Below are 9751 nucleotides of genomic sequence, written 5' to 3' on the forward strand. Positions count from 1 at the left end.
CAGTAACTGCTCTTTATTAATTTAGACGTCTGCACGGTGCTGCAGCAGGACTCACAGCTCCGGTGCTGCACCGTGCACTGAGAGCCAGACACGGCTCCGATGTAATAAACTGGGATTAACACGAGCCGTTTGGCCTCGAGGGCAAAGATGTAATGTAATAACCCAGAGTTAAACAGTTTAATCTCCACCAGCTGACAGCGAACGCCAGGAACTGTCATCAAAACATCAGCATCAGAGTCCAGGCTCCTCCACAGCACATTTATCAGCAGCCAGACTCACATCGAGTCAGCAGCAACATATTTACATCACATCTCTTCATCTGTCAGATGCTTTTATCCACAGAGACGACACTGATGTGGACCTCGGTGTCTCAGTCCTACATCTGTTTAATCAGAACTGAACCGAGTCCGAGTCACAGCTGGTTGGACATGTCAGGGTGTTGGAGGTGTCAGGAGAGGAGGTGCTCTCTGAGGAGAGAGGCTGTGCCCGACCAGGTCCCATGGGCCAGAGCCCGGTCACCGGACGCTCACCAGCGAGCCCCCTCCCAGGTCTGGCTCCAGGACGGTGTCCCGGTTTCCCTGATCCAGACGAGGTGATGCACAGGTCCAAAGATGGTCGATCATCAGGTGGTTCCTGAGTCTCTGGCCTCTCCCCTGGAATCAGTCCACTGGGAGCTAATGCCCCTGGATCACTGATACACACAAACCATGTTACGGTGAGATTCATGGAGGGTCCAGGGATGCATCAGGATCCACCGGGAAGAGCTGGAAAATGTTGGTGAGGAGGGGAACGTCTGGACTGCTTTACTTTAACCTGCTGCCATGGATGGATGGATGGATGGATGGATGGATGGATGGATGGATGGAGTTTAGTTGCATATAATCATAATTTCGAGGGTACAGGTTTTGGGGGGTTAAGTGTGTGAGAACATCAGTGTGTAATGTGAGTGTTTCCTGTCCACAGGCAGAGATGCAGCTCAGGGTCACACAATGACTTCAGCTGGGAAACAGGCTAACGCAGGAAGGCCGGAGCTCAGCGCCGTACAATAGCCCATCACATGTGCTCGACATCGATTCCTCGGCCGCCATCGAGCACGCCACCGCACAGGAGGAAGTGCTTATTGTTCTGATCCAGCCTTCACTCTTTTTCACTGGTTGAGGAACAATGGAAGCTGAGGAGGGAAGGGGAGGGAGGGATAGAGGCAGGAGGAAAATGTTTTTATTTGTTCTGCGTAAAAGACGCAGGAATACCAAGAAAAAAACAATCCGATCGAAGAATTAAGGTTACTTCAGGGAATAAGCCTCAAGTTGTGTTGTTCTCAGCTCTCTGACGGAAACACACGGGTCCAAATGACAAGAACAGACAAACAGAGAGGATAACAGTGCAAGAGATAACAGAGAGCTCATTTTTCATTTGTCACAAACATTTGATGACCTTCAAGTGGCTGAAAATCTTGACAATTAGATTTGAATGAGAGGGCAGAGAGCAGGACCCAGAGAGGAACAGCACAGCAGGACAGAGACGTACAGAGACCGGGAATAGAAAGAGAAACAAGCAGAAGAAGGAGATTTAGTGTGGCGCTCGTGTTATCTCTCTGATTGTGCTCCACAGAGACAGGAAATGGTGCAGTTACACAGGAAATGAGCCGATGGCAGAGATAGGGCGGGAAAATGGCTCCGGAAATCAAAACAAGTCCATGCCGATGCAGCGGAGGGACAGGACAGCAGGAGGACTCCTGAGGAGACTGGGGAGGGGTTCGAGGAACAGTCTGAGGTCTGTGGAGGACCGAGGCCGTCAGAGTGGTTTCAGACCAAACCGTGAGAAGAAATTTCACCCACACTCACGTCTGATCGATTCCAGCATGTTTCACGTTTGTGCTCAAATACAACAATTCACCTCACACAGCATCTGCGTCTCCGACGCCCCCCAGCAGAGGCTTTGTCCTGCTGAATGTCCATCTCTGTTATTTGAGGTCACATGTAAACAGGACATGGCTCAGGGCGACATCGATGCACCAATTAACCTCCATGTTCAGTGACATGTTCACACATGTTCTATAACCATGTAAAGCGTCAGTGACACACTCTGCCTGCAGCAGCAGGTCAGAAACAAGCATCAGCCTCCAGGTCTGAACCATGAAGCCTCATCAGGTCAGAGCTGAGAGCTGCAGTTCCTCTAACAACCACCAGAGTCTGGCTCCAGCAGTGAGTCCGTCCCCAGAGACTCCCATGTTCACATGTCCAACTTTACAGCAGAAAGAAACATGTTTACAGCCTGGTACAGAAACTGTTCTGCTCTCTAGAGATCATTTCCTCCTTCATGATGACTGTACGGCTGAATTTTAAAAACTATATGATAGAGAATTGAGGGCGTGGTCTCTTTGAGTGACAGGTGGGTGAGCGTATGCTTGACACAAACCGACATGCACCAAAGTCTCAGCTCCACACCTGTCCCACTTCTTTGACCATTTTTGGATTAGCTGGGAGTTAGGGGCAGAGTCAGGCACTGCCAAGATGGCGACAGTAGAGCAGCTCACTCTGAGCTTCAAAACCTGTCGGTGACGGCACAGATGCTACATCCATCTTTATTTAAAGTCTTGGAAAATTATAACAATAATAAATGAATAAATAAATGAATAATAATTTTACAGAAGCAGCTGCAACACATCTCATCAGACATTAGGAATCCTAAATTTATTCATTACATCACAACAGTGGGTTTTTTTAACCATTAATGCTGAAATTATTATTATTATTATAATCATTATAATAAATAATATAAACTTTATTTATAGAGCACGTTTCATATGAGAGCGGTAGCTCAAAGTGCTTTACAATAAGAAATGAGATGGTACAATAAAATAAGGGTGAATAAAAGAACAGTCAAACATAAAACAAATATAAAACAGGAAAAAAAGAAAAATAGAGAAAAAAAGAAAAAAAAAAGGAATCAGTCAGAATTGTAAAATGTGAGAGAATTAATTAAAAGCAAAGCTAAATAAATAAGTTTTCAGCTGTCGTTTAAAAACATTATAGCTCCAGGCAGGGTTTTATATCAGTTTGGAGCATAGTTAAAAAACTGCCTATTTTCTTGTGTGTATTAAATTGTGAGTATTATAGTAGTAGTTTTATAGTAGCTGTCGTCACTCTGGGATTTTGGGCTGTTTGACTGTTTTGTGATGTTTTGTTGTTGCTGAGATTAAAGCTTCATCTGGGAAACGACAGACTGGCGAATGGATAATGAGAACACTCTGGGGTTGAGTGGCCTCATCACGAAAGTGTGGAGCTGAGCTCACACAGGATGACTGAGCTGCGATGGCACTCAGAGCTGAGAGCTGCACCACTGTGTCACGTCCGCTGTTTGTTCCAGCAGGTGGAATTAGTCACCAGAGGAAGAGGAGGACGGTGGACATGAAAGCCCAGTAAAAACAGGACATCTCTCTCTTATCAGGGCAGGTCGATGACTTTCTAGAGCTGGGATTTCCTCCACTCTGAGTCAACAGCTCGTTAGAGTAATAATTCTGTGTGACTACAGCTAATTACAATGAATGTGCTGTGTTATGAATCACAGTGCTGCCACTTAAATCCAACATCTTTATGGCCGCAGCTGCATCTTCCTGCAAACGTAACATGGAGATAAACAGCTGATTCTCCAGTCGCCGTTAAACCACTGAAGAAGAAGAAGATGACACAATAACAACTACCGCTCATCTCCTGATATTCACATCACAGTCGTGGATGGAAACAGGCGCAAATTCAGATTTTCTTTTGCAGATTTCCTGAAAATTTGCTTCAGATTTTAAACATTTGGATGAAAACAAGCCTGACTGGCTGGTGACAGCACATTTTGTGGTTTCACTCTTCAGTAATACACAATTACAACACAACAGGGACCTTCTCAGTGAGTCACAGCGACGTGACACTTTTACTTTTGAGCAGGATACATTCAAGTGGAAACATCATCACCTATAATGTGGTCCTCTGTGGTAAAAGATACACAGAAGAAGGGAGTCAGTGTTGACTCACAAACCACTGTGTGTTGTGTGACGACAAGAAAGCAGAGTGTGTGGTCTCTGCTGGTTCTGACCACGACAGCTTCCTTCAAGCAAGTCCAGTGGTACTGCGTAATCCTAATTTTCCTGCTGACAATACAGATCAGAAAGGTTACGCACACACACACACACACACACACGTTGGATTACCAACCAACATTAAAGACATGTGCCAAGGCCTCACACCTCTCCAAGTGCCAAACAGCCCACGGCAGGTGATATTTCATTGTGGATAATAAAAAGAGTTGATGTGGAAAAGGAGGAGGAGAATATTCCCGGCGGCTCGGAGGACAATGGAGTGGAAGGGAAGTGATAAGAGACAGGACATCCTAACACTGCTGCTTCTCAGCCCTCCCACCCACCGCCAACACGTCACCTGGCAGCCCCGCAGCTGTCAATCAGCTTCACACTGACCAACACCGGGAAAACACAACCAGATACAACCAGGGCTGAAGACCAGAGAAGAGAAATTAGTCATAAAGTTGTGAATTTGATGGGATGGCGGTTTGTTTGTTCACCAGTTGCAGATGTTTAATCATCTCCTGAAGGTTCAAACGAGCTGCAGAGCAGGTTTAATGCAAACCAGCTGTAAACACCACTGCACTGAACTGAGCTGCGGTTCAGGCTGCGCTGTGAACAACCACAGACAGCGAAGGGCTCACACATGGCCTCCATTGTGTGTCCATGACTGTGGTGTTTTCATGGGCTTCAGTCATGGTTGTGTTGGATTTTACACTCACACTCACAAACCCAACAAACCAAGAAAAACAGCCTCATCAGTGGTGGGAAGTCTTCATGTCTGGAGCCGGAGCTGAGCTCAGACAGAGGAGTGGAAGTGAAGTGAAGTGAAGCGGAGCTGTGCTGAGTAAGTTAAGTTACTTTCACCACTGGTTAACACAGGTAAGCTTTACATTATCATCCACAGTCCAGGTGAAAATGAGTGTGACACTTCACTGTCTGCAGTAAATCGGAGTGTTTCTGCAGCGGAGCGACTGTCAGGGTCTCACAGTGAGCTGGGAGTGTTTTCTGTTGCACTGTAAACACGGAGCAGCAGAAACAGAGGAGGAAGCATCTGGTTCTCTGAGGACACGCATGGAGCTGTGCACACATGCGATATATGCACGTGCACGCACACACACACACAGTTGTTTCAAACAGTTTGTTCTGTTGGCAGTGAGCACAGTCCTGACTGTAATTAAGATCGTTGCACTCGTGTTATTGAGCTGACAGGAAAACCGTTTTATGACCTACTCTCCTACTACGTGACATCATGACCTACTCTCCTCCACGTGCACGTGCGTGTGTATGTGTGCGTGCGTGCACTTGTGAAATAATGGACTTTCCAGACTCAGAGCTGATTGTTTTGTTGCAGGAATGTTGTTTGTCAGCATGTTGACGTCCACGCTGCTCCGCCACCTGCCACCTCTGTCCTCAATCTGAAAATGCCATCATGAAATATGGTGAAGACGCACTCTGCAGAGTTATTTTCAGACCTTCACATGCATTAAAGCTGCACTTCAGGACAAATATTTAGAGTTTATCTCGAGTTTGCTCCTTCGGCTTTATCTTGGCAGCCAGCTCTTCCTCCACACTGTTTGTGTTTATCCACTATGGCATCCGAAAGAGTCAGTCAACCCCCACCCCCACCGCCACCGCCTCACACCAGTCACAAGGAAGTTTATCTATTCAGACACAGCAGAGGCTTTAAAAATAAATCATTACAATGACATTAAAATTGCATTTAAAACAATAAACCCTCATTTGAATAAATAAAAATATTCAAAATAAGAGGAAATATTGGGAAACTGCCTCTTTCGCCTGAGTGTGAACTCCTCTATTCAACAGCAGCTCAACTCTGAGGCAAACACCAGTTTGACATCAGGCCTCATTCATTTGCCTCAGAACATTTTTCCTGCAAATTCAATCAGCATCTCAAAGGAAGCCCTGCAGCGATAGCAGACATTTAAAAACAAGTAAAAGCAAAAACAGGAAGATGAGTGTGAAGATTTGTTACAGATGTGTTTTATTCCTGAGCTGCAGTGAACTGTGATGTTTTGAGCCCTGATTCAAACCATCACCTTTCTTGGTTTTGATTTCAGGAACATTGGGAAACCCTGTCCCAGAGGACCTGAGGTTTGACTCCCCCCAAACCCCCCCGACCAAGTCTAAATCTGGGACATGGAGTCATTACATGACTAAAACTGTAAGATTGAGATTGTGAGTCTTTAGCAGAGTAATTACAGAAGGTGTGGTCCAGCTTTTATCTACATGCATGACTTTCTCTGCAGTAAACACACACACAGACACACACACACACACACACACTAACCTCTGTACACGATGCTATTTTCAAACTAATCAGACCTTCTGAGAAGATGAAGAAGAATCGAGTTTGGGTGTGACCTAATTTAAAATTTGAACAAAGCTGAATAAAAACCGGTCCCTCTGTTTGCAGGAGCCCTCTGACGGCCCAGCATGTTTTGCTGCTGCTGACTCCACAGTATGTATAGGATGTGTATGTGAGTCCACTTAAAGCACAAAAACAAAGCGAGAGTTGAGGGCACTTTTCATCGGCAGGGTCAGAGCACAATGGAGCGAGGGAGCGTGGCCGCCTTGTCCTCGGCACGCAGAGCCTCCTGTGTCCTGCTGTCTGCGCCGCTGGAGACCGAAAATGGGTCAAACTCAGCAGTGAATGAATAAAACAGATGAAACAACTGGAACTGTACTAACCTGACTTAATTGAATCAATTATTAAAGCTGGATTCACTGTTTACAGAAACAAGACAACATCACTTCACTGTATCAGCTTAATAAAGTTGCTGTGCTCATTTCCACCTCCAGCAGCTGCAGATCGACACCATGATTCATGTTTGTGTCTCCTGATGAATCTCAGTCCAGTGTTTCCTCTGGTAGCTCAGTGTTTGGTCTCCTCCAGCTGCTGAAGGAAACATCTGGCTCTTTAAATGCTCCACTGTGTTCCCCAGCTGCTCTCTCTGTCCCAGTTCCTGTCTCTCTGCACTGTCCTCTCCAATAAAGACACAAAAGTGTCAAAAAAAAGACAAATGCTAAAGCGCTCCACTGAGTCGAGAGGAAGCTCAGAGTTGGTGAAAACTTCCTTTCAGTTTTCTTTAAATCAGACGATGTTGACAGGAATAATAATAAATTGATCAACTTGAAATAATTATTCATGTAAAATAATAGTTTGCACTTTCACACCGTCGAATCATTCAGATGTCATTACTACCTGATAAAAGGCTCCTGTCTCATGTTGTGGTTGAGGCTTCTGTCCTGGTTGGACATGTTGTCTGAAGATGGGGGGCAGAGGGACAGAGGACCAGAGATGACAGGATGAACCGTGTTACACAGAATATCTGATTCTTTCTCCTCACATCAACATCTCTGTGGCCTGAGGTCTGTTATTGGGCCCAAATAATACGCTGGAAATCCTGAGAATCACAGGAAGAGCCCACACATCTGGCGGCTCTGCTCCTGCTGCTGAACACCCCCCCCCCACCAGTGCCTACATGTACACGTATGCGTGTGAGAGATGCTGTTGCTCCTGGTGAGCCCTCATTGGCTGAGACAGAGATGCTCTTGCTGCTGATTGGCTCAAAGTTTCTGCAGCTCCTGCGGTCCCATACATGAAAAGGCTGCGGGCGCAGCGCTCAGTGAGCAGACCGCGGACAGCCTCACACTTCAGCCCCCACTTCAGGAGTTCCAGCTTCCTCTCTGCACAGCCATGCTCGCTGCGTGTCTGGAGGTCCTCGGCATGGCGCTGTGCGTCACCGGCTCCCTGCTGGTGATGGTGGCGTGCGGGCTGCCCATGTGGAAGGTGACCGCCTTCATCGACTCCAACATCGTGGTGGCGCAGACCATCTGGGACGGGCTGTGGATGTCCTGCGTGGTGCAGAGCACCGGCCAGATGCAGTGCAAAGTCCACGACTCGGTCCTGGCCCTGGCGCAGGACCTGCAGACGGCCCGGGCCCTGACCATCATCTCCGCCGTGCTGGGGGTCGTCGGCCTCACGGTGACGGTGGCGGGGGCGCAGTGCACCAACTGCATCAAGGATGAGGCGGTGAAGGCGAGAGTGGTGAACGCCGGGGGGGTCATCTACATCCTCAGCGGGCTGTTCGTGCTGATCCCGCTCTGCTGGATGGCCAACAACATCATAGTGGACTTCCACAACCCGCAGGTGCCCCCCTCCAAGAAGAGGGAGATCGGGGCGGCGATCTACATCGGCTGGGCGGCCGCCGCGCTGCTGCTGTTCGGCGGCACCCTGCTGTGCTGCTCCTTCTCCTCGGTGGTCAGAGGCGTGTCCCCCATCAAATACGCCCCCACCAAGACCATCACAGCCAACTCGGACATTGAGAAGAAGTATTATGTATAAGCTCAGAGTGCAGCTCTCAGGGGGGACCCGGTTCAGAGGCAGAGCCGAGGCCGGGGGTGCGCCGCTGTGTGGGGGCGCTTGCTGCAGCAGGTTGTGCTCCTGACACACCAGAAGCAGACTGAGGCTGTAACTGTTGAACTGAGCATGAACTGAATGTCATATGTTTTAGCATTTCTCAGGCAGCAGAAGTTTATGCGTCCTAATCTGTTTTAATGCAAAGTGTGAGGAGTCAGAAACACATTAAAGTTTGATGAGAGGCTGGAATCTGTCGCATCAGTGCTGTGACTGAGTCAGTGCTGAGCTGCAGCTTCTCTGTAAATACTTCTGGGTTTTTTTCCGTGGGCTCATTTTGCTCCTGAGATTGTTCCCACAGTGAACGTGTAGTGGGCAGTGGGCACTCACGTTGTGATCAAAGGCGGGAATTTGCATCTGAATGATTGTACAGTGTTTTCAACTTCATGTCGTTTTTCATAGAAACTTTTTCTAATAAATAAACAAAAAACATGCAACTGTCTGTCTTTGTTTTTTATAACCTGATGTTGTAGTTTTCTTAAAGATGGAAGATGCAGTCACCACATCACAGATCACTGTAAACAGACCTGCTGGGACTAATTCCCCGGGGGCCCAACATGGTGAGAGCCCTGAAAAACCCTGGGATTGAAAATGTGGTTGTTTTTTTTTAAATTTGACATTAATCACATTATAACTGAGTCATTACTGAAGACTGAATAAATAATTTTATCTCAAACAACATCAGAAGTAAAAGGGAGTCAGTTCGGGATGGAGGACTGATCCTGCAGCTTTAATATTGGAGCAACCATAATAAAACATGAAGTTTATTATGTTGCTTATATATTACAACAGATACCTGTTGGAAACTCATTCACTTTAATTCTGCAAATGAAAGATGATTCTTGTGTTTTCACATATTTTTTATGTTCAAAACTTAATGACCCAAAAACAGAAATAATGTAAAAGCTCAGAGAAAAGAGGCTGAAATATTCTGAGGGTTTTCTGACTGTGTTTCTTAAATGTATTATAAACACTTCATTACAGATGAGTGTGTCCAGCTGTTGATCCAGTTATTTGTACAGGTGTAACAGTGAATGTATTTTAAGGGGGAGGGGGCCAGAGAGGCCGCTGTACAAGCCTGAGAATGCAACGAATCCTTTGTCAGTAATGAGGACAAAGTTCATCTTATAGTTTTCAGACGGCAAACTGCATAAATCATACATGTGTACTTGTTTGTATGTGAAATGAAGGAAACAAACAAGAGCCAGACACGTTAATATAATCAGTCCCAGGCTCACACA

General features: G+C 46.6%; 1 protein-coding gene across 1 annotated transcript; it reads left to right on the forward strand.

The window, feature by feature from the left end:
* Positions 1-7705: 7705 nt before the first annotated feature.
* On the forward strand, positions 7706-8942 carry cldn5b (claudin 5b). The gene has a single exon (XM_071466029.1). It carries the CDS (start codon positions 7791-7793, stop codon positions 8436-8438), a length of 648 nt encoding a protein of 215 aa, XP_071322130.1. The 5' UTR covers positions 7706-7790; the 3' UTR covers positions 8439-8942.
* Positions 8943-9751: the final 809 nt, after the last annotated feature.

Source organism: Trachinotus anak, unplaced genomic scaffold, assembly GCF_046630095.1.
Source record: "Trachinotus anak isolate AG129_WGS33_773 ecotype Australia unplaced genomic scaffold, CSIRO_AGI_Tana_v1 ptg000028l, whole genome shotgun sequence".
Taxonomy (NCBI): Eukaryota; Metazoa; Chordata; class Actinopteri; order Carangiformes; family Carangidae; genus Trachinotus; species Trachinotus anak.

Coding starts and splice junctions, on each gene's coding strand:
- cldn5b (XM_071466029.1), top strand. CDS start 7,791: ATGCTCGCTGCGTGTCTGGAGGTCCTCGGCATGGCGCTGTGCGTCACC.